Raw genomic sequence first — 25,420 nt, forward strand, 5'->3', positions numbered from 1 at the left:
ATCTTTAACTGCACAGGAGAAATAGAGAACTTACCAGGAATAACACAACGTTTGTCAGGTCTACACAGATAAATACATGTCTACCACAACTTCTAAGAGGAGGAATGCAATGTACAAAGTTTCTTCCAGGAATCAGATTGAATTCTTCAATCTGGCCTCTGAACTCAAACTTGTGTTCTATGGAAAAGTTCCTGGTAATGAGCATGTGGCCACATCTGAGACTCACATGACTGGAGACCAAGCTTTAGCCTCCCTTCCTGTACTTTTACAGCAATGGGAGGTTCACTTGACATGTGCAAACTCCAGGGTGTGACCCATACTAAAACTTGCCTTGCCCTCCTACACTCAGAGTGAGTAATTTAGCTGACAAAGCTTTTGGGTTCACCGACTGAGGTTTTTTAGAAAAGTTTACACAAGAAACTAAACAGGGGAGCTTTGGAGCAGGTAGGGACAGTTCCATAAAAATCAAAGCTTTTCAAATGTTTTCAGGAAAGTAAATCTACATCCCATATCATGAGTTGTGTAGATCCACCTAGGCTTAGTGTAGCTACATACATGCCTAAACCTTCAAATTAACACAAAATAAAACCAGGAAATGTATGGTCCTTAGCCATTTCTAATCTTTTCCATTCCATTTGGATTGAGGCATTAAGCTGGATTTACACTACAATTAGCTACAGAAGCTAGTAAACAAATGGAGTTTTTCACAGGGATGATTAAAGTGTTGGATAAATGCAAATAAATATTGCTTGAAAAAGTTAACATGTCTGTAAAGGTTAGCTAAACATCTATATTTGGCCTTAAATGATTGTATTCAATGACAATGTTGACCAGATCATTTGCTATCTAGCTAGCAAAAATGACCTTTTCAAGCAGTGCGTAGTGTTTTGAAGTTTGTAGCTCAGTTGGTAGAGCACGGCAAGTGCAACGCCAGGATAGTGGGTTCAATTCCCAGGACCACCCGTATGTAAGATGTATGCATGCACGACTGTAAGTCGCTTTGGATAAAAGCGTCTGCTACATGGCATATATAAGTTGAGTTGATTTGCATGAACATAGCAGAAAGCTAGCTAGCATTAGCTATCTGATGGAAAAAATATTGTGATGACCATGACGTCACCTGAAATTATTTAGCTAGCTAGCTTCTTGGCTAACGTTCTGACTCGTCAACAGCGAATATAGCTAACTAGCTAGCTGCCCCGTACCCCATTCATAGACGCAAACTATCTTTAGCGCCTATTGATAGGGACATCAAACTTTGTCTGCTGCACAGACCCTATAGATGCTCTAGTCTAGAGTGACTGGTTTAATTGTGCTTAGGAGCATAGTTTTTTTTTTACATCTCTAAATGGTTAAACTATTGTGAAATATGCGATTATTGGACGATTTTTACACGCTTCAGCACCCGCCGGTCCCATTTTGTGAGCTTGTGCGGCCTACCGCTTCCTGGCTGAGCCGCTGTTGCTCCTAGACGTTCCCACTTCACAATAACAGCACTTACAGTTGACTGGTGCAGCTCTAGCAGGGCAGAAATTTGACAAACTGACTTGTTGGAAAGGTCACATCCTATGATGGTGCCACGTTGAAAGTCACTGAGCTCTTCATTAAGGCCATTCTACTGCCAATGTTTGTCTATGGAGATTGCATGGCTGTGTGCTCCATTGTATAAACCTGTCAGCAACAGGCGTGGCTGAAATAGCCAAATCCACATACTTTTGTATATATAATTTAAAAAATAACACAGATCTGATTCCTACACAGGCTCAAGGGGAACCTGGGAGGGCTGGTCTTCCAGTGCCAGTACCTCTTGCAAGTCTTCAGATGTAAAATCCTGAAGTCCCAAAAACTTCTCTGCCTCAGCCACAATAATGTCCAGTTTCTTAGACTTCTTTGAAACTTGGGCCGTACAGTTTAGAACTGTGGCAATGAACGCCACAAAATACACCTTTTTAACACACAGGGTATCTTTTAACTGGCAGCAAACATTTACTACAGGCTGTGGTGCATCCACTACCATATCTTCACTAGCATCACTTGTTTTCTCAATACTGTTAAAATCACCTCCGCATAGGAGATTCGATTAACCTCTAACTTTTGCCACCTCAATCTCCTTCACCCTTACAGGGCACTCCATCTGGCCCGTCATTGGACACTGTGTTAACAAACCTCCAAACGAGCTTCAATGCCATACCACACTCCTTCCGTAGCCTCCAACTGCGCTTAAACACTAGTAAAACTAAATGCATGCTCTTCAATCGAACGCTGCTGGCACCTGCCCACCTGACTAGAATCACTACTCTCGGCGGGTCTGACCTAGAGTATGTGGACAACTACAAATACCTAGGTGTCTGGTTAGACTGTAAACTCTCCTTCCAGACTCACATTAAGCATCTCCAATCCAAAGTTAATCTAGAATCCGCTTCCTATTTCGCAACAAAGCCTCCTTCACTCATGTTGCCAAACATGCCCTCGTAAAACTGACTATCCTACCGATCCTTGACTTCGGCGATGTCATTTACAAAATAGCTTCCAACACTCTACTCAGCAAATTGGATGTAGTCTATCACAGTCCATCTGTTTTGTCACCAAAGCTCCATATACTACCCACCACTGTGACCTGTACGCTCTTGTTGGCTGGTCCTACATACTAGTCGCCAAACCCATTGGCTCCAGGTCATCTATAAATCACTGCAAGGCAAATCCCCGCCTTATCTTAGCTCATTGGTCACCATAGCAACACCCACCCGTAGTATGCGCTCCAGCAGGTATATCTCACTGGTCATCCCCAAAGCCAACACCTCCTTTGGCCGCCATTCCTTCCAGTTCTCTGCTGCCAATGACTGGAACGAACTGCAAAAATCTCTGAAGCTGGAGACACTTATCTCCATCACTAACTTTAAGCGTCAGTTGTCATAGCACCTTACCGATGACTGCACCTGTACACAGCCCATCTGAAATTAGCCCACCCAACTACCTCATCCCCATATTGTTATTTATTTTGCTCATTTGCACCCCAGTATCTCTATTTGCACATCATCTCTTGCACATATATAATTCCAGTGTTAATACTAAATTGTAATTATTTTGCACTATGGCCTATTTATTGCCTTACCTGTTTTGTTTACCCCATTTGTAACTCTGTTGTTGTTTTTAATCGCACTGCTTTGCTTTATCTTGGCCAGGTCGCAGTTGTAAATGAGAACTTGTTCTCAACTGGCTTACTTGGTTAAATAAAGGTGAAATAAAAATAAAACTCCAGATCATGATCCCCCACCACAATTGCAACACTGTCGTCCTTCTACACACCGTTCTTCATTATACTCTGTCCATCTGCACATTCTTGGCCAAATCCTTTACAATTCTTACCCTGAAGTGGTTTGAACATCCGTCGTCACTCCTGAGATGACTCCTTTGACGGGTGCTCTACTCCGAAGTTCAAACCACAAAACTTCTGTTGTCCGGATTATTTAGTGGTTCTCTGTAGCTCAACTGGTAGAGCACATCGCTTGTAACGCCAGGGTAGTGGGTTCGATCCCCGGGACCACCCATACACAATAAATGTATGCACGCAACGTAAGTTGCTTTGGATAAAAGCGTCTGCTAAATGGCATATTATTTATTATATTATTTTGAGGCCCATTGCAATGTTCCTCAGAAATACAATGAATCAAAATAAGACCACTCCTGGTCACTCTGACAGACCTTTCCCAACGCATACTTCACCATTTCCGACAACTCAAACGGGTCTCCCACATATGCATCCTTACTCAAAAAACGCATCCCAACAAGAAGTGATTGATTATCATTCATACACGCATCCTCCACACCAATTTTTGACAATTAACTTTTTGTTCCAGTTTTCGATACTACCGTTGTCCATTCAGAACATTCGTCTTCACCAACTTTGCTCGACGCGCTGCTTGATCCGATCTCAGCATCTACTTCCGCCATCTTCTCCAAATTCCGAGTGGTTTTTGAGCTGCGTTAGTTTTAACAGGACATGCACCCTCATCTCTCCCCTCTCGTGAAATTGATTTCAACGTGGTAATTGATGAGTGATTGACAAAACAATGTTGCGTTTCTCTTTCGGTTTAGGTGACCCCAGTAGCAAAGCGCGAATGGTTATTGATATGGACACTTTAAAATGTTCTGACATCGGGATATTTATCAATAGGTCTTGTCAACTGGACGCAGCTACATTATTTCCAATGGTATTGTACTCAGGTAAACACTGCTGAGTCCAAAAACGTGCTGTGATTCATTTATTTTGATGATATACCAGAAATCATCAAAACGGGTTTGCTCTGCCTACTATTGATGAAGGTACAGTACTACATTTTCTTACCGGGGACTTTTGGTAAGATACCCGATGCTTGCGTTAATTGCGGTTCGGTTTTGGAAACATAAGGAAGGTATCTTTCATATCAGCGATAAATCATTTTCAAAAAACAAAAGTTTAAATTACTACACACCTTTATATGGTTAGGGCTAGTGTTCCCACACGCCCATATCTCCATGTTACAGCGCGTGTTTACGGAAGACAGCTAATTAGCACAGGTGGTCGTCTATCTAGCATGCTCTGAACACATTCCTATGTGTAACGGAAGAAGGCGGCCAGAAACGTGTTGTAACTGAAAAATACTTCTGGCTGCAACTGTAATAGCAGGTTAAAAGTTTACAGTGAGTGTATATTTTGCATTTGGGAAATTATTTTGTTGTGATATGAAAGTAAAGGGCTTTATGTTTCTAGAACCGGTAGGACACTCCATATTCTGGGATAGCTGCTCAGGAGACGAGAGCACTGTAGTTAGTTAATGCATATCCGGCTAGTTAGCTAACTAATAGCTTCGTGTCAATGAACCCAATGGATTTCACAGGCCCTAGTTAGCAATATTTGGCAGCTACAGTAGCTAGCTACTTGGATAGCAACCCGTAGAATGCCGAGGTTTTTCTTGACAAAATAACGTTAGTCAGAAATCAACAACACACACTCACTGCGCCAAGAAAAATGTCTTCTCCGTCATCACTGTCTTGGTCTCCAACTTCGTCAGGCTCCGGTTCCAGGTCCTCGGGAAAGGGAGGGGGACTACGCTCTGAACTGGTCGCCATCTTTATTCAACGCAAACAGACAGACAGCATCATATAAAACTTTTGAGACGGAGGGGTGGCAGAAAAAAAGAACACCACCTACTGGCTCAAACAATAGTGTGCAATTCGAGGCGTTCCTGTATCTGCAGGAACACCCCCGTCATCGAGTATCCCATTGGTTCCTTCATGAACACCCCTCCTCGAGTATCCCATTGGTTCCTGCATGGACGCCCCCCCTCTAGTACCCATTTGGTTCCTGCAAGAGTATTCTTCAAATGTCATAGATATGCTAATAATTTAGCATTTCTTTGAAATGTCAATGTATTCAAATAAGAGCTTTTATTTTGAAGGCCAACCAATTGCGGACCGCCATAATACAACACATAGAACAGTGGTTCTCAACTGGTTTTGCCTTGGGACCTAAATTGAACCAGGTTGTCTCAGTCGTGACCCAACATTCGCATCGCGAAAAATAATCGCCAAAATACAATCTGGAAAACTATTTCTAATGCTTTGAGAGTAAATGTATCAACTCTTTCGTTGTCAATGATACAATTTTGCCCATATTCTTGATGAAGAATCAACCAATATAGTGCTGCTAATAGCTCTATTGAAAATACTGTGATAAAAAATAAAATAAATAATCTGAGATTCAATTATTTAAAAATGTGAATTCATTATAATTTCTACACACTTTCTACCTGGTTTAAGTTGTTTATGTTCAGACTGAAGTATTTTTTCATTGTAAAAAAAAGTACATATTTATTTATATATGTTTTTTTTTATCAGACACCCGCGACCCATTCAAAAACTCCCGCGACCCAAATTTGGGTTGCAACCCACCAGTTGAAAATCACTGCCTTAGAAGAAGGCCAACCAGGTCCGTGACACTCGCAGACCCAGTGGCGAGAGTGCTGAAACAGAAGACTCAATGTCTGTCTGTCCTTTTGAGTTTTGATGCTGAGTTGTAACCCAACAAAGTAATGTTAGTAATCAGTTATCCCATACAAGTTTTTGTGCTGAATCCACTATGGTGTTTCAGGTGCCAAGTTTATGGTCATGTTGCAGAAGTGTGTAGGAGGGAGATTCCTAGATGTGAGAAGTGTGCATGCAGGCATGGGAAAAAGGAATGTGTAGTATTGGTGAAAGAAGCGGTATTTGTGTTATCTGTAGGGGTGCCCATGTTGCTGGGTATCAGAAGTGTCCGGTGTGAGAGAGGCAGGTTGAGATTGCCAGGGTCAGAGGTGTACAGAAGGTGTCCAATGCTGAGGCAGTGAAGAAAGTAGAGGAAGATGGGTCAAGGGTGAGGGATCCTAATAGGCTCCCGGTGAGTAGTAGACTTTTGCCAGTACAGAGTGATAGGCCCACGAAAGAAATGTAAGGTTGGCTTTTTAGCATTCATTGCCATGGTTATCAACTGTACCCCAGGAATGGAATGGAAATCATAGAAAATAGGTGTTGTGGTGGCAGAGGCAGAGAAGTACTTGGGATTGCGAGATCTTACTGCAGAAGAGTTACAGGGGGTGTTGAATGGTAGTGTCCCGTCCTTCCAGGACGTCAGCCTGGTGTAGGATCAGATTGGGTTAAATTAGTGCAATTGGGTGGTGGGTTTTTAATGAGTGTAGGGTTAGTTGGCAGGCAACATTTTTTTCTCTCCCTTTTCCCATTTTGTGTCACAAAGTATAATGGATTTGTACTCCAGTTGATGGCGGTAATGCAACATTATATTGGATGCCAACGCCGTTAAACCCCACCGAAGAAGAAGGCTAACAGCTCATCCATTTCTTAAAACAGGAAGTAGGTTCAGTTCACTCAGAGAAGAAGAGGCGAAGCAAGAGGGATAATTTAGGGCAAAATCTGTCTACTCCGGCAGGTGGCGTTTTTCGTTTTTTTCGCTCATCAAGCGAGGAGTTTTTGTATGGAGGTCAATGAGAGTGTCGAAAAAAGGGAATGATTTATTTGCTACATGTGGCTTATTTGATAGAATCGAAGTTTTGTAATGCTTAGGTTGTTATGAGTGTACTGATATAAGTAGGACACGTGACAACCCGGCAACCTTGAGAAAAAACACTTCATATCGGAGTTGTGCTTGTTGTTCATGAACGTATAGCCCTCTCATTGGCTAGAATGGTCCCATCTGATCTTGCCTCCCCCTCCGACTGCCTTTCTTTTTTGAAGACATTTCTTTTCATTTTTTAGAGCGGCAACTAGAGTATCTAATCAATATAATGGATAATCTTGTGCTTCACTCCATAACTGTGTGTGGATAAATATGTGGTTCTCTGGTAATACAGTTACTATGCATCAAGAAGTATACACTGACATGTAATCTCGACAAAACAAGAAGTCGTACTGGAGCTTTACCTTGCTGAAACAGCCGGCTATGTCTCGACATATCCATATAGAGGCGTCCGGAGATGATGCAGCACGAGCGCCACTTCTCACCAGCCACCCGGAGCTAGCTAGTCTCGACTCAGATGAAGGTACATGCGTAAACTCCACCTGGTAGACTTTGACATTTCATGCACCCACCCTATCCGTAAGCTAGTCCAACGTCTAGTCTTTACTAGTATACAAATGTAGTCCTGATGTCAAATGCAATATGTAGTAGGTGTAACTGCATTATCAGACTTGTGTTTTCCATGAGATGTTTTTAGTAATTAATGCTCATGCATTTTAAATGGCTTTGTAAATTGTCTGTTGTTTTTATTAACATTTCAGGTGAAGTTCTTTTTGAGAGGAGTAGTGGAGATAATGCAAATGATGTTCATGGACGTAGACAAAGAAAACTAACATATGAGGAAGCTGTTGAAGAAGCAGGTAGACTTTACTGGTATTTTGTGTTTGATGTGTAACACGAGGTGTATTCATTATTATAAACTGGGTGGTTTGAGCCCTGAATGCCTATAATAATAATAATAATAATAACTTTTTACTGCTCTAATTACCATGGTAACCAGTTTATAATAGCAATAAGGCACCTCTGGGGTTTGTGGTACAGTGCATTTGGAAAGTATTCAGATCCCTTGCCTTTTTCCACATTTTGTTCAATTACAGCCTTATTCTAAAATTGATTAAATTGTTTTTTTCACCCTCATCAATCTACACACAATACCTCATAAAAAACGTAAATATCACATTTACATGTGTATTCAGACCCTTTACTCAGTACTTTGTTGAAGCACCTTTGGCAGCGATGACGCTACAAGCTTGGCACCCCTGTATTTGGGGAGTTTCTTCCATTCTTCTCTGCAGATCCTCAAGCTCTGTCATGTTGGATGGGGAGCATCGCTGCACAGCTATTTTCTGGTCTCTCCAGAGATGTTCGATCGGTTCAAGTCTGGGCTCTGGCTGGGCCACTCAAGGACAGTCAGAGACTTGTCCCGAAGGCATTCCTGCGTTGTCGTGGCTGTGTGCTTAGGGTCGTTGTCCTGTTGGAAGGTGAACCTTCGCCCCAGTCTGAGGTCCTCAGCGCTCTGGAGCAGGTTTTCATCAAGGATCTCTGTACTTTGCTCCGTTCATCTTTCCCTCGATCCTGACTAGTCTCCCAGTCCCTGCCGCTGAAAAACATCCCCACAGCATGATGTTGCCACCACCATGCTTCACCGTAGGGATGGTGCCAGGTTTCCTCCAGACGTGACGCTTGGCTTTCAAGCCAAAGAGTTCAATCTTGGTTTCATCAGACCAGATAATCTTGTTTCTCATGGTCTGAGAGTCCTTTAGGTGCCTTTTGGCAAACTCCAAGCGGGCTGTCTGTGCCTTTGACTGAGGATGGCTTCTGTCTGGCCACTCTACCATAAAGGCCTGATTGGTGGAGTGCTGCAGAGATGGTTGTCCTTCTGGAAGGTTCTCCCATCTCCACAGAGAAGCTCTGTCAGAGTGACCATCGGGTTCTTGGTCACCTCCCTGACCAAGGCCCTTCTCCCCCGATTGCTCAGTTTGGCTTGGAGGCCAGCTCTAGGAAGAGTCTTGGTGGTTCCAAACTTCTTCTATTTAATAATGATGGAGGCCACTGTGTTCTTGGGGACCTTCAATGCTACAGAATAGTTTTTGATACCCTTCCCCAGATCACATCACACCATATTCTCATTAGAAAATAAACAGTATTCCTGTCTGGTCTCTGCGCCCCACCTTTTAGGTTTTGGTTTGTTCCATGGGCTCCTGTTGGTGGTGTGTGGATGGGCCAACGCCAGTGACGCGGTGGAGATCCTGTGTGTTTCCTTTCTGCTGCCCACGGCCCGCTGTGACCTCCATCTCAGCTCCTCAGACATGGGGTTACTGACGGCCAACATTTTCCTCGGTAAGGAATAGCTTATATGGGTAAATAGTTGATATAATGTCAACTAAACAATTCAGTCATCACATTTAAAATAGGCCTAAATATCAGTTCACTTGATTACAGATGCTGCTGTAGTACTGATATGTAAGTACAGACTTAATCTGGGTTCTATTAGTGTGAGAAGGCTCATGTGGTTAACAACCAAGTCATTCATCAATCACATGTAAAACCACATTTCACGTCAAGTTCAAGGTTTATGAATAACAACATTGTTCGTAAGAAATCTGTGCATAAGAACCTTTTCTAAATGAGGCGTCTGAATTTTCTGTGCTCTGTTTTGCACTTTGTTCCCATAGGAATGATGATAGGTGGGTACATGTGGGGTTACCTGGCTGACCAGAGGGGGCGCCAGAAGGTCTTGGTGATTTCCCTGACAGTGAACGGAGTGTTTGGGGCGCTGGCCAGCTTCGCCCCCAGGTTCTGGCTCTTCCTTCTACTACGGTTCATCAGCGGTGTAGGGTAAGCACTTTGTTACATACCCCTCTGTTTGGACCTAATGAAGATGGTACACACAAACACACACACACACACACATCCACAAAGACACAAACACGGAAATGCAAAGTGAATAATTTCACAAACACTCAAAGCTGCATCTGCTCTCTTCATTTTAAAGGATGAATTTCAACTTTCACCGGAACGTCTTTCCAGGGCATAGGCTAGTCATATGTTTCCCTCTCACCCTCGCCAACAGGCAGTTGTCATTGAAATACCTAGACTCTGCTCAGTTAACACTTTGGAAATCTACTGTGTAGGACTCTTAAGTGTGTAGTGGATTCTAACAAGTCTTTTCCGTTTGCCTTTTCCAGGGTGGGAGGTTCAATCCCAGTCATCTTCTCCTACTTTTCAGAGTTTCAGCCCAGGCTGAAGAGAGGGGCCATGATAAGTGCTCTGGCCACCTTCTGGATGGCAGGGAATATCCTGGCAGCAGGTGTGCAGTGGACGCCATTACTACACATTGTCTTCTGTCACAGTCAGATGATGCTGGTCCTCGTATCAAATGTTTGAGGGAGGTAGAGATGATTACTGTTGCATGTGTCTGTAGGCAATGTTTAGGTCCACATGCTCATTAAAAGCATAAAATATAGGCCCATGTCCAATAATATAATTTTTCTGTTTTAAGTGTCAATCATTCGTGAGACGTGTACGTAATGGAAATACATTGACAAATATTCTAGCCACACACTTTTGCTCCAATGCAAATGTATTTATTGAAAGTCACAATATGTGATGCTAATGAACATTTGGTAAGCGTCTGGGTGTGTGTTTGCCTACAGGCCTGGCGTGGCTGATCATTCCCCGGACCTGGGTTCGCTTTTCTCTGGGTGGGCTGGACTTCCAGAGCTGGAGGCTGTTTGTGGTGCTGTGCTCTGTCCCCAGCCTCACATCGGCACTCATCTTCAGTCTGGCCATGCCCGAAAGCCCCCGGTTCCTCATGGAGGTACACCAGTGCTTACAGGCCACCAAGCTTTAAAATCCAAAATGCTTTCTTTAAAGACCACCTTTTTGTGTAACAATAGGCCGTACAGTATAGCGCCGATAAGTGTTTCTGAATAATCCAATAGGACCCTTAGCCTTGTATACAAGTCCAACCAAGTTCAACAAGTTAGTTTACAAAATAATATCCGTAATTTGGTTTGTTTCATTATTAAACACACTTCTCTTTCTTTGCCAGGCTGGCCGTGAGACAGAAGCCCTACATGTCTTCTGCAGGATGTTTGCAATAAACCACAGAGGCAGTCTCAAGACCTTCCCAGTATGTACCGTAGTATGTGTACCTTAGGGCAGGAGTTCCCAAACTGTGGGTCGGGACCCAGTGGGTCGGGGCAGTGGTGCAGATAGGTCGCCGGTTCATCCGATTGACATTTTTTTGCCCATAGATACACATCATTGAATTATTAGTAAATTCCTTAACATTAGTCACAAGAGTTAGATGTTTTGAACGTTATTGTTTTATTATATTTTGGTCTGAGTATGTTTTTTCACTGCTCAGAACCGGCCCTTTTGTTCTGGGGGCCTTAAGAACCTTTTGGTCGGGGGGAACCATGTGTTGCTTTGCGTCACAGCTCAACCCTTATCGGGGGTTTGTCAGTCAAAAGAACACGTCAATTAGAGGGTTATGAAGCAAAAGGTTTGTGAACCCCAATGTATACCAATGTATGCACACATGACTGTAAGTCGCTTTGGATAAAAGCGTCTGCTAAATGGCATATTATTATTATTATTATTATTATTATTACCATCCCATAAATCTCCAGGTATAACAAACTTTAATATATCAGATATTGGTTTTGTTAAAATGTTTTACTTTTTAAAGAAATACTTACATAAAATGGCATATTATTTCATACAAAATTAATTCAAAAGTGGAGTTCAGCAGGCACATTTATTGAGTATAAAGATTACAATCTAAACATAAAGGTATCAATTTAGAGTTATTAAAGTGACTTACTAATAACTTCCATTAAATAAGCTGTTAATGCTTGTAAATGCTTGATAAATGCTTTGTAAATGGTTATAATAGTTACAAATGCCTACGATGCTTATAAGTGTTGTAAATGACTACTCATTTATTGATAACCTATTCTTTTTTGATACTTGCTAAACAAGTTTCAGTAATTAGAAGTGATTCATCACACTTACAAATCATCAAATATAAACTAAAATATTCTACTTTATTACATCCAAAATTGTGGACCTTCATATTCTATACAAACCCAGATAAATGTACTATGTTACTGTAACATGAATAGTACAGGTCATGAAACCTTTCCCTCAAGGACTCTTGATACATGGGAGTTTCCCATCCCTAAGGAGTTATAGGAGGGGCTGCACAAACCCAGTCACAACTACAATGGACAAACTAATGGCCCTGGCAAGAATCCCCTGTGTGAATTCTAAGTAATCTTGCATAACTATTACCACTATCATCGGAAGATAGTTAATCAGCATTGTGACTAGAATAATCAAAATGATCCTGAAGACCCTCATCATGTTTTTTGTCCCTTCTCTCTCCCTGTCCCCCTCCCGCTGCCCAGTAGGTTTCAGAGCAATCAGAACTGTCAAACAGCAGAACAACTTCATAGAGAACCAGACCAGGGAACTACTTAAGATAAATTCTACTCTATCACTCCTATCAGCAAAGGTCAAGCAGGCCAACCCTGAACATGCTATCTTATATCTCAGGTGTTTGTACTTCAGGAAGACCACAGAGCGGACCACCGCCAGCTAGCACTCCACACCGATATAGGATTGGAACACGGGCTGGCCAGTGAACATGAAAACTAGGAAAAATGCAGTAGTATGTCGAAGAACACCTAGAACATGTTGGTCCAGATAGGCTTAGGCAATGCACAAGCAGACGAAGATTTCAGACACAATGAGGTTGAGAACGAAGAAGTCTGAGGCCACCAAACCTTCCCCTCCCCTCACTATCAGAGGACATAGACATTAGTGGGGAGACTCAAAATTATGTTGGTTACTAAAGAAACAAGGAAGACTAATGCGGCTGCTCCAATGTCAGGATCCAAAGTGACAGTGGAAGTAGTAGTTGCGGTTTTTGCAATAGACCTGTTAATCTCTTCAATATCTGTGGCTTCAGTGGACACTGTAAAAAGTGTGAAAAAGGGTCAGTGATTTCTATTGTCGAGAAGCAGATGACTACTAAATTGTTTTTTATCGAAAAGGTTTATAATTAAACTGACTGCAATTTACATAAACTCTTAAGCCAAAACTAATTCAAAACGTACAGTGCCTTCGGAAAGTATTCAGACCCCTTGACTTTTTACACATTTTGTTACGTTACAGCCTTATTCTAAAATGGAAAAAAAAAAGGTTTTCCCTCATTTGCTATGAGACTCGAAACTGAGCTCAGGTGCATCCTGTTTCCGTTGATTATCCTTGATGTTTCTACAACTTGATTGGAGTCCACCTGTGGTAAATTCAATTGATTGGACATGATTTGGAAAGGCACACACCTGTCTATATAAGGTCCCACTGTTGACAGTGCATGTCAGAGCAAAAGCCAAGCCATGAGGTCGAAGGAATTGTCCGTAGAGCTCCGAGACAGGATTGTATCGAGGCACAGATCTGAGGAAGGGTACCAAAAAATTTCTGCATCATTGAAGGTCCCCAAGAACACAGTGGCCTCCATTCTTAAATGGAAGAAGTTTGGAACCACCAAGACTCTTCATAGAGCTGGCCGCCCGGCCAAACTGAGCAATCGGGGGAGAAGGGCCTTGGTCAGGTAGGTGACCAAGAACCCGATGGTCACTCTGACAGAGCTCCAGAGTTCCTCTGTGGAGATGGGAGAACCTTCCAGAAGGACAACCATCTCAGCAGCACTCCACCAATCAGGCCTTTATGGTAGTTGCCAGACGGAAGCCACTCCTCAGTCAAAGGCACATGACAGCCTGCTTGGAGTTTGCCAAAAGGCACCTAAAGACTCTCAGACCATGAGAAACAAGATTCTCTGGTCTAATGAAACCAAGATTTAACTATTTGGCCTGAATACCAAGCGTCACGTCTGGAGGAAACCTGGCACCATCCCTACGGTGAATCATGGTGATGGCAGCATCATTCTGTGGGGATGTTTTTCAACGGCAGGGACTGGGAGACTAGTCAGGATCGAGGGAAAGATGAGCGGAGAAAAGTACAGAGAGATCCTTGATGAAAACCTGCTCCAGAGCGCTCAGGACCTCAGACTGGGGCGAAGGTTCAACTTCCAACAGGACAACGACCCGACGCACACAGCCAAGACAACGCAGAAGCGGGCTCTGGCCAGAGCCCAGACTTGAACCCGATCGAACATCTCTTGGGAGACCTGAAAATAGCTGTGCAGCGACGCTTCCCAAATACAGGTGTACCAAGCTTGTAGTGTGTCACGAAAATTTTGTTATCTTAATGGTTGAAGTTAAACACTTCTTAAATCTTTGAATAATTCCCAGAGGTATAAATCTCTAGTTTTAAATAAATTAAACAAAGATTTCTTACTGCAATGGTCAGTCTTTATTCATTGAGAGCGCTCTGCCCTCTCAAGTTCAGAGTCCATCTTTTATACACACACACCAGAGGAAAAATCCCACCCCGCTTTAGGCAGGCTGTATTTTTCCACTGTACACATATATCATTATCATATTCTGCAACATGTTTCATAATCTCCTCCAAGCCTAACGGTGTCTTCCCTCCCTAAATTGGGAGGCCTATTTCCTTATCTTGGTTTCACAGTTGTAAGTTGACTGTCGACAGTTCTCCTGCTCCTTTGTTGTTTGGCCTAAATCCTACTCGTATGCTAAATAGTAACACAATGTCATCATCTTTACTTGTCCTACGCACACACATTATTAGATTATAGTCTTATTATTCTTAATACATTTCACACCGTTACATAGTGACATGGTGGAATATTTTAGTCACTGCAAATTCTCCTATCATAGTGTCATACCCATGAAGACTCAAGGCTGTAATCGCTCCCAAAGGTGCTTCAACAAAGTACTGAGTAAAAGGTCTGAATGCTTATGTAAATGTGATATTTCATTATTTTTATTATTTTTACCTGATTTCGCTTTGTCATTATGGGGTATTGTGTGTAGATTGATGAGGAGAAAAACAAAACAATTTAATCCATTTTAGAATAAGGCTGTAACATAACAATGTGGCAAAAGTATGAAAATGTATAAACTCACTAACTGTAAGTCGCTCTGGATAAGAGCGTCTGCTAAATGACTAAAATGTAAAAATGTAAATGTAAAAGTCAAGGGGTCTGAATACTTTCCGAATGCACTGTAGGTGCTTTTAAATAGGAAGACACACCACTAGCTAACAATCAATGGAAGTGATAGGGGCAATCGTCTAATGTTTTTTAGAGAATTGCCAAATCACCTTTGAGTAACGTCAAACCAAATATTGCGTTGATTTGACTCTTTTCTTTAACATTGCATGATTGCCACTATCATTTCCATTGATTGTTAGCTAGCGCTGGCTAAAGATAGCAGAAGTTTCTAGTGGCTGTTTAAAGAAACCATGGATTACAGTTTCTCCTTGCACATGTCATAGACTACTTTCAGGGGATAGGAACCATCTAACATCAAGTTATACAATCCTGAACTTCCCCTTACATAGTACTTCATTCATTTGTTAACATTGATGGTCTGTAAAAACCAATGACTATATGAATGGACAAAGTCATCGATCACGTGACACTGTTCATTCCTATGTCATGATCTCATCAGTCCATTCGAAGCTTTCAGGCCCCGTACACACTCCGGTCGTGCAACGGATATACAACCAGACCTGGGTTCAAATACATGATTTTGTATCACATATCAGTATAGGATTAGGTATGCTTCATATTGTGGACCCTGCTCAATATACATATCTTGGAGGGACCAGTTAGACAAGGGGTGTCATGTGGCTCATGGGCAGTGGCGATTCTAGCATGTAAATCTTGGTGAGGCAAACCCCAAAACTTTTTTTGCTGCAATGCACAACACCACACTAAACAATACATTAATTGCACTATAACAGTGACAAACGGTGCCCACGAACTGTTAGGGCCAAGATAATGCTGTCCCAACAGAAGTCCCAACAACTTACCACTGCTACACCTGGCTATCAGCGGAGCCTTGTCTGGCAGCGAAACAGTTCATTCAGCCTCATTTACTGCCTTTTTAAAAAACATAGCTGATATGGCTGACTTGCATAAGCAAATGTGGTTTCTACTGACAATTGAGATGTACAAACTATGGCATAAGGGGACGACGAGCGGATAAGAGGCAATCCGTAATTTCGATTAAGACATTAATGAGCGAGCTAGGACGGACGTAGTCAATATAACTATTTGTTCAGCACTTTTTAAATGTACAGCGACAGAATTCAAACATGGGCCATTCTTACAGTATTTTCCCTCTACACCAAGTCAGAACCGTAGAATAAATAAAGGGGGTATATAAGCAGACAATGAAAGCTCTTACAATATTAAATGATTACATTTCCCTAAAAAAGGCTATAGGCTACATGTGCACCACCAAGTCAGAACAGTAGGCGAAATTAAGAGGAAACGGAACCAAATTACTTTTTTAGCTACAGTATACTTATCTCCCTGGCATATTACATAATTTATGCAGCAGCATACAAGACATTTCTGGACTCACCTTGTTGTTCTGTGCTCACTTGAACAGGAAGATGGCGCGGCGGTCCTTCGTGGGCAAATTCTGTCATCAAACTTTGTCGTCAAAGTCTGGTATTCTCTGGATTTATGGTGCTTTCAAGACAACTGGGAACTCTGGGGAAAAAAACTAGGTCGAATCATGATGACGTCAGTGATCTTCAGGTCGTAGCTCTAGAAAGAGGTCCGAGTTCCCAACTTACAATTCCGAGTTGGATGACTGTTCAAAACGTATTTTCCCAGTCAGAGCTCGTTTTTTCCCTGAGTTCCCAGTTGTCTTGAACTCACTGAAATCAGATTTCCCAGTTCCGAGTTAATTTTGTTTTGAGCGCGGCAGAAATCATGCTGGATTGACAGCATGGCCAATGTTGAATGTTTATCATTTTTAGCTTGGAAAAGAGACCTTTTAAACCCAGACTTGGGACCACACACCCACTACACTGAATAGCAGGCTAGTGATTGCTTTGCAATGCTTGCAGTTAGCCACTGATTCCTTCCAAACCACTCATTGTTGAATTTGCAATTTCCAACTTGGAAATGAGCACCGATACGTTTTATCTATAATTTCTCTTAATTATTTATCTTTATATGACAAGGATAAACAATTATTTGCCAGTAGATTGTCAACTTGATTCATGATGACGACTGCTAGCTAAGATTTTGAAAGTATGACGTTGACATGATCAGTCCAGTCAAAGCTACTGTAGATATAATGTGATTTGATGTCATTTTATCTGTGGCCAATGACCTTGAGCCTTCTTGGATGGGCACTTCTAATGTAACTCTATGGCAGCACCCAAGGGATTGCATTTTCGAGCTCTACCCTTAGATTTGGCGGTGACGTAGTGTCCCCATGAGTGACAGAACACTGAGCCAATCAAGGCGCAACTAGAGAACATTACCCAATCAAGGCGCAAATATAGAACATTACCAACTCCTATGCTCCGTATTTTCCGCTGGCTGCCCCACCGCCACAGAAAGCACTGAGCTAGGCTGAAACGCCTGCATTTTGGAGCTTTCTTACTAAAGAAAGCTAAAAAGAGACCATGTTTGTATGCTGCTTTATTAACTCAATGATATATATATTTCTTAGCTAAAAAGTTGGGGCTCAAAACAGTTGGCACTCATGGTCTTTCTCATCAGTCCCTCTTCACAGTAATGGCCCCAAATGGCAAAATCACACTTGCAAGTTAGACAGACATATTTTTGTCTCACATATGTTTTAGCTCCCCATATCCCTGTACTAAAAGCTGCACAATTCTGTTGATATCATCTTTTCAAATCCCTTTATGTTTTGGCCTCAATTAACTGCACATACTGTATTAGCTCATATACCAGAGGTGATCAATCTTGGGACTCTATTCAATCTGTATCGCTGAGGTGCTACAGATTGCGCGATAGAAATGTAAATGTCATTTCCAATTGAGCCGATATATGCAGTGTTTCCGATGAATGCAGTCTCGCTTAACGCGGAAACATTGCCTTTCAATTTAAATCACACTGAACTTCCGTGATACGGATTGAATAGAGCCCTTACCCTTCACGTTTCAGTGTGGTTGAAGGCTTTTGCTCCAGCCAAGCAGTAAACATACTTGATTCTACTAATCATAGTCTTCCATCATGGCCTTGATTAGTAGAATTAGATGTGTTAATGATGCTACTACTTTTCACTTGATGTCATGTTAAATATGGTGTGTTGTGTATCGTTTACAGATTTGTGGGCTGCATGCCCCTTCTGAGAAGAAAGAGAGGGAGACTATGAGAGGTGGAACACACACTCAACGCTTTGTCAACCTCCTCAAACAGGTAACACCATGCATACGTGCTCACAGACATAGGAGACAGGCACATACACAAATAGGAGCACACACACTCGTGTTTTTTTTTTTTTCAAGACTGAAGCGCCCTCCGATGGGATATAACAGCTTCAGAACTAATGGATTTGCTGAAGGAAATGTTGTACTGTACTTAATGCTGCATCTCAGATCCCATATATATATATATATATATATATATACATACATACATACATACATACATACATACATACATACATACATACATACATACATACATACATACATACATACATACAGTGGGGGAAAAAAGTATTTAGTCAGCCACCAATTGTGCAAGTTCTCCCACTTAAAAAGATGAGAGAGGCCTGTCATTTTCATCATAGGTACACGTCAACAATGACCGACAAAATGAGAAAAAAAATCCAGAAAATCACATTGTAGGATTTTAATGAATTTATTTGCAAATTATGGTGGAAAATAAGTATTTGGTCAATAACAAAAGTTTCTCAATACTTTTATATACCCTTTGTTGGCAATGACACAGGTCAAATGTTTTCTTTAAGTCTTCACAAGGTTTTCACACACTGTTGCTGGTATTTTGGCCCATTCCTCCATGCAGATCTCCTCTAGAGCAGTGATGTTTTGGGGCTGTCGCTGGGCAACACAGACTTTCAACTCCCTCCAAAGATTTTCTATGGGGTTGAGATCTGGAGACTGGCTAGGCCACTCCAGGACCTTGAAATGCTTCTTACGAAGCCACTCCTTCGTTGCCCGGGCGGTGTGTTTGGAATCATTGTCATGCTGAAAGACCCAGCCACGTTTCATCTTCAATGCCCTTGCTGATGGAAGGAGGTTTTCACTCAAAATCTCACGATACATGGCCCCATTCATTCTTTCCTTTACACGGATCAGTCGTCCTGGTCCCTTTGCAGAAAAACAGCCCCAAAGCATGATGTTTCCACCCCCCATGCTTCACAGTAGGTATGGTGTTCTTTGGATGCAACTCAGCATTCTTTGTCCTCCAAACACGACGAGTTGAGTTTTTACCAAAAAGTTTCATCTGACCATATGACATTCTCCCAATCCTCTTCTGGATCATCCAAATGCACTCTAGCAAACTTCAGACGGGCCTGGACATGTACTGGCTTAAGCAGGGGGACACGTCTGGCACTGCAGGATTTGAGTCCCTGGCGGCGTAGTGTGTTACTGATGGTAGGCTTTGTTACTTTGGTCCCAGCTCTCTGCAGGTCATTCACTAGGTCCCCCGTGTGGTTCTGGGATTTTTGCTCACCGTTCTTGTGATCATTTTGACCCCACGGGGTGAGATCTTGCGTGGAGCCCCAGATCGAGGGAGATTATCAGTGGTCTTATATGTCTTCCATTTCCTAATAATTGCTCCCACAGTTGATTTCTTCAAACCAAGCTGCTTACCTATTGCAGATTCAGTCTTCCCAGCCTGGTGAAGGTCTACAATTTTGTTTCTGGTGTCCTTTGACAGCTCTTTGGTCTTGGCCATAGTGGAGTTTGGAGTGTGACTGTTTGAGGTTGTGGACAGGTGTCTTTTATACTGATAACAAGTTCAAACAGGTGCCATTAATACAGGTAACGAGTGGAGGACAGAGGAGCCTCTTAAAGAAGAAGTTACAGGTCTGTGAGAGCCAGAAATCTTGCTTGTTTGTAGGTGACCAAATACTTATTTTCCACCATAATTTGCAAATAAATTCATTAAAAATCCTACAATGGGATTTTCTGGAAATGTTTTTCTCAATTTGTCTGTCATAGTTGACGTGTACCTATGATGAAAATTACAGGCCTCACTCATCTTTTTAAGTGGGAGAACTTGCACAATTGGTGGCTGACTAAATACTTTTTTCCCCCACTGTGTGTATATATATATATATATATATATATATATATATATATATATATATATATATATATATATATATTTTGTGTATGCTGTTGGCCTTTAGATTCAGGTTTTTCTTTATCACATGAGGTTCAGCACAAAGTAAAATACACTTTTCACTTAAATCAATGTTGCTTGTGTTGTAGGGCCTGACACCAATAAGACAGCTGTTTGTTGGAGAGTTGGCCTCTAGAAGTGTATGTCTGGTCGTCATATTCTACTGCATCTCATTTGGGTGGGTCTCAGCTCTCCTTAATACAATATGTCTGTCTTCAGCTGTCCTTGTTATCCATACTGCATGTACGGATGACTTGACACATAAATATACATAAACATTGACAGTTTATACCTGGGGGTAGTTATCCTGTGTCCTAATCCCTCTCTCTCTCTCTGTGTGTGTGTGTGTGTGTGTGTGTGTGTGTGTGTGTGTGTGTGTGTGTGTGTGTGTGTGTGTGTGTGTGTGTGTGTGTGTGTGTGTGTGTGTGTGTGTGTGTGTGTGTGTGTGTGTATTGTGTGTGTGTGTGTAGGTACTATGGGCTGTGGATGTGGTTCCCAGAGCTTTTCAAGAGAGCAGAGGATGGAGGCTCTCCCTGTGCCAATGTGTCTCGCTTACAAAGCTATGACAACCAAAGCTGCTACCCAGTCAAAACGGCAGGTGTGTACCAAACACAGGAGCAATGCACTTCTCAATAAAATGCTCACTCCTGCCAGACTTACAGAAAAAGGTTATGTGTAAACAGTAGCTATGTATGTTAAATCTGTGGGCACCAGTTTCTCTTTAATGATGAAATATTGTGCTATCTTTAACATTTTGCTAAGTTTGTTATTCAAGTAAAAAAGTATATTTCATGGGACTTTAGTGGCACTTGTATTTATTGAAGACTAATTGTGTGTGTGTTGGACTGCTTCCTTTCGCAGTGTACATGGAGGGCTTTGTCACTGCAGCCTCTAACCTCCCAGGGAACATCTTCACCATTCTCCTCATGGACGTCATTGGCGGAAAGGCCCTGCTTTGTGAGTTGTTTTTCCCTCCCGTCTTAAAAGACAGAAGAGCATGATCGAAAAAATGCATTTAGTTATTAGAAGTTTGAGTGACATATTGTTGCTAAATCAGGATAATTATGCAGCATTGGGAATGGTGTCATAAAAGGGGCATTTAGCAGACGCTTTGATCCAAAGCCACTCACAGTTAACCCATGTTTGTGGTCTATGCAGGAATCAAACCCACAAGTCGAAGTTGCTAGCCTAGAACCATACTCCAACCAAAGCCATCTTGGCATGGATTATATTCCCCTGTGTGTGTGTCCATCTGTTGTTTTTTTTATGTATGTACTGTGCTCTCTGTCCCAGGTTGCAGCCTATTGTTGTCCAGTGTGAGTGTGTTCCTCATCTACGAGGTGAAGACGAAAGCTCAGAGTCTGCTCATCTCCTGTGTGTTCAGTGGAGTGTCTGTGGTGGCCTGGAATTCCTTGGATGTGTTGGGCACCGAGCTCTACCCCACCCAGCTACGGTAACCGCTCCATCACTGCATACACCAACATAATAGCCCGGTCCCAAATCTGTTTGTGTTGCCTTCCCAACTCCTATTTACTAGAAGGCTTCACGGATCCACCTGTACCCGAATACCCGAGACCCGAGCGGGTCCGGATCCAGAATTCGAAATAATGTCACGGGTCTGGGTCGGATCTATTATGATTGTCACTGGTCTCGGGTATGTGTAATTTTAGCGGACTTGTCCGGAAGGGCCCGTACAGATCAGAAACGCGACTGCTGCAGTAGAAGGAGACATTTTGTAATTTATGCTTTTCACGAGAGTGTAGCGTGAAGCTTGTTGTTGACCAATCATAAGTCATCAAAGCGGCATTAGGCTAAAGTCATAGAGCCTCGCTCCGTGTGAGGCAAAAGTTAGGAGATATCTAAATCAATGTAAGATGGAATTAAAAGTTAAAGGAGAAGGCTACAACGACCAAGATCCAACAGGTAGGCTGCTAATTAATATTCTTAATGGAGTTGTTGTCATTCATAACTGTAGGATGAGGAAACGCATGCACTGCAGCCTCAGTTAGCCTAGCTAGCTAATGTTAGCTAGCTTCTCCTGGTTTGATGCAGTCCAAGACAGGTACTACGTAATCATATTTGATGATAAATAACCTAGCTGTGGCAGCTATTAGTCTACTATAGTGCAAGTCGGCTTGGTTGGTTGCTGTCTCTCGTCTCTTCCTCTCTGCTCCCCATGTCACTCATTCACAGTACAGCCTCTCCCCCGCCTGCTAGAGTGACATCCCTCTCCCTCCTCTCGCTTATCAGCTCTTTTTAATATACACTACTGGTCAAAAGTTTTAGAACACCTAGTCAGTCAAGGGTTTTTCTTTCTTTCATTTTACTATTTTCTACATTGTAGGGCCCCGTGTAGCTCAGTTGGCAGAGCATGGCGCTTGCAACGCCAGGGTTGTGGGTTCGATTCCCACAGGGGGGGCCAGTATGAAAAAGTATGGAAAAGTATGAAAATGTATGCACTCACTAACTGTAAGTCGCTTCTGGATAAGAGCGTCTGCTAAAATGACTAAAATGTAAGACATTAAAAACTATGAAGTAACACATATGGAATCATGTAGTAACCAAAAAAGTGCTAAACAAATATATATATTTTATATTTGAGATTCTTCAAATAGCCACCCTTTGCCTTGATGACAGCTTTGCACACTCTTGGCATTCTCTCAACCAGCTTCACCTGGAATGCTTTTCCAACAGTCTTGAAGTAGTTCCCACATCCGATTTATCCCAAACCATCTCAATTTGGTTGAGGTCAGGGGATTGTGGAAGCCAGGTCATCTGATGCAGCACTCCATCACTCTCCTTCTTTGTTAAATAGCCCTTACACAGCCTGGAGGTGTGTTGGGTCATTGTCCTGTTGAAAAACAAATGATAGTCCCACTAAGCCCAAACCAGATGGGATGGCGTATCGCTGCAGAATGCTGTGGTAGCCATGCTGGTTAAGTGTGCCTTGAATTCTAAATAAATCACAGACAGTGTCACCAGCAAAGCACCCCCACACCATAACACCACCTCCTCCATGCTTTACGGTGGGAAATACACATGCGGAGATCATCCGTTCACCAAGACACAGCGGTTGGAACCAAAGATCTCAAACTTATCCTCTGCAGCAGAGGTAACTCTGGGTCTTCCATTCCTGTGGCGGTCCTCACAAGATCCAGTTTCATCATAGCGCTTGATGGTTTTTGCGACTGCACTTGAAGAAACTTTAAAAGTTCTTGAAATGTTCCGTATTGACCTTCATGTCTTAAAGTAATGATGGACTGTCATTTCTCTTTGCTTATTTGAGCTGTTCTTGCCAGCCCCCCATACCTTGTCACAACACAACTGATTGGCTCAAGCGCATTAACTTTTAAGAAGGCACACCTGTTAATTGAAATGCATTCCAGGTGACTACCACATGAAGCTGGTTGAGAGAATGCCAAGAGTGTGCAAAGCTGTCATCAAGGCAAAGGGTGGCTATTAGAAGAATCTCAAATATAAAATGTTTTGATTTGTTTAACACTTTTTGGGTTACTACATGATTCCATATGTGTTATTTCATAGTTTTGACATCTTCACTATTATTCTACAATGTAGAAAACAGTAAAAATAAAGAAAAACCCTTGAATGAGTAGGTGTGTCCAAACCTTTGACTGGTACTGTACAAAAAGGGTCTAGTTGTCCTCGGGTCCGTTTGGAACGGATATTTAAAAAATGAATTTATGCATGTTGAGTCCGGGTGGGAAAGCCCCAGGTCCATTTTAGAACGGGTCCTATTGGTCCTCTATTGTCACGACTGGTCCAAGATCTGTTTCTGCTGTCTTGCCAACTCCTATGACATGCAATGGGACCAAGCTACCAAACAGCCATCTTTTAAAACATTTCCCAGCAAAGGCTCTTTGCCAGGCTGATTGTCTTGTCTCTCACACTGTGCTCACTGTCAATCTTGGTTTATTTTAGGTCCTCCGCTCTGGGCTTCTTCACAGGAGTAGGCAGAGTGGCAGCCATCATGGGTAATATAGTCTTTGGCCAGTTGGTGGACACCAACTGTGTGATACCAGTTCTACTTGTGTCTGCTTTGCTGCTGACAGGGGGGATCACTGCCTTGCTCCTTCCAAGCACTAAACAGGCAGAGCTCACCTGAGGCCTCTGTGAAATGAAGTCCAGAAGACACATCGTTTATTCCTGCTTGTAGTCCTCGCCAAGGGTTATTCCCTGAACCTAGTCTACCTAGAGATGCCTTTTTCCAATCATGACCAAAGATATCAGATCTAGAAGACATTTTATAAAACGGATGTTATGAAATGCTGGATTGCACAAGTGCACTTTTAGAAACCGTGTACCTTAATGGTTTCTCAGTCATTAACAAGTCATTGACCAGAGCTAATACAGTGAGCTCCAAAAGTATTGGGACAGTGACACATTTTCTGTTGTGTATTAAAGTAGTCAAAAGTGTAGTATTTGGTCCCATATTCCTAGCACGCAATAATTACATCAATCCTCTGAATCTACAAAGTTGTTGGATGCATTTGCTGTTTGTTTTGGTTGTTATTATTTTGTGCCTAATATAAATGAATGGTAAATAATGTATTGTGTAATTTTGGATTCACTTTTATTGTAAATAAGAATAGAATATGTTTCTAAACATTTCTACATTAATATGGATTAGTGTTGCATGGTATACCGGTACCACGGTAATATCACGGAACCAAAACCTCATGATACTTATGATCCCAACGTTATAGAATATTTAATATAGTTTCATATAATACTAAACATTTTCGGTCCTATCGATCTAAAGAAGGTGCTGGCGCCTGGTTATAAAATGTTTATAAAGTCAGTTTTGTTTATAAATTCTGATAAAAAAAATCTCTTGTATGTGCCGGTCCAATAATGTCCACTTGACTTATGTCCTCATGCCATATCAAATCAAAATTGTATTTGCCACATGTGCCGAAAACAACAGGTGTAGACATTACAGTGAAATGCTTACTTACATGCCCTTAACCAACAAGTCATTTTTTTAAGTAAAAAAAAAAAGAAAAGTGTTAAGTAAAAAAATAAAAGCAAGTAACTAAAGAGCA

General features: G+C 42.0%; 2 protein-coding genes across 6 annotated transcripts in view; one reads left to right on the forward strand and one right to left on the reverse strand.

Annotated features, from left to right (window-relative positions):
- The window catches only part of snx1a (sorting nexin 1a), a 34,697-nt gene extending 27,162 nt beyond the window's left edge, over positions 1-7,535 (reverse strand). For 2 of the 4 annotated variants that reach the window (XM_041837774.2, XM_041837772.2), the window contains exon 1: positions 35-225. In XM_041837774.2, the coding sequence (XP_041693708.1) occupies positions 35-205 (171 nt within the window). In that variant the 5' untranslated portion in view covers positions 206-225. Of the gene's footprint in view, positions 1-34; positions 226-4,995; positions 5,110-7,452 lie in introns of those variants that run through there. The other 2 variants (XM_041837773.2, XM_041837775.2) reach the window with 2 other exon arrangements.
- Positions 6,795-24,924, forward strand: sv2 (synaptic vesicle glycoprotein 2). Of its 2 annotated transcripts, none has more exons than XM_041837778.2 (13): positions 6,795-7,571; positions 7,810-7,908; positions 9,227-9,388; positions 9,724-9,886; positions 10,237-10,358; positions 10,705-10,868; positions 11,103-11,183; positions 18,306-18,398; positions 20,447-20,535; positions 20,828-20,955; positions 21,219-21,314; positions 21,651-21,810; positions 24,297-24,924. In XM_041837778.2, the coding sequence occupies exons 1-13, from the start codon at positions 7,472-7,474 to the stop codon at positions 24,478-24,480; spliced, it is 1,641 nt and encodes a 546-aa protein (XP_041693712.1). In that variant the 5' UTR covers positions 6,795-7,471; the 3' UTR covers positions 24,481-24,924. The 2 variants fall into 2 exon arrangements, with proteins under 2 accessions (XP_041693712.1, XP_041693713.1); XM_041837779.2 differs by lacking the exon at positions 6,795-7,571 and adding an exon at positions 7,629-7,695.
- The last annotated feature ends 496 nt before the right edge of the window (positions 24,925-25,420 follow it).

The sequence above is a fragment of the Coregonus clupeaformis genome, chromosome 19 (assembly GCF_020615455.1).
Source record: "Coregonus clupeaformis isolate EN_2021a chromosome 19, ASM2061545v1, whole genome shotgun sequence".
NCBI lineage: Eukaryota > Metazoa > Chordata > Actinopteri > Salmoniformes > Salmonidae > Coregonus > Coregonus clupeaformis.

What these genes read in the sequence shown, in the direction of transcription:
- sv2 (XM_041837778.2), top strand. Translation starts at nt 7,472, where the DNA reads ATGTCTCGACATATCCATATAGAGGCGTCCGGAGATGATGCAGCACGA. An exon ending in GACGGCCAACATTTTCCTCG is followed by an intron (nt 9,389 to 9,723) that starts GTAAGGAATAGC and finishes TTGTTCCCATAG; the next exon opens with GAATGATGATAGGTGGGTAC. An exon ending in CTCTACCCCACCCAGCTACG is followed by an intron (nt 21,811 to 24,296) that starts GTAACCGCTCCA and finishes GGTTTATTTTAG; the next exon opens with GTCCTCCGCTCTGGGCTTCT.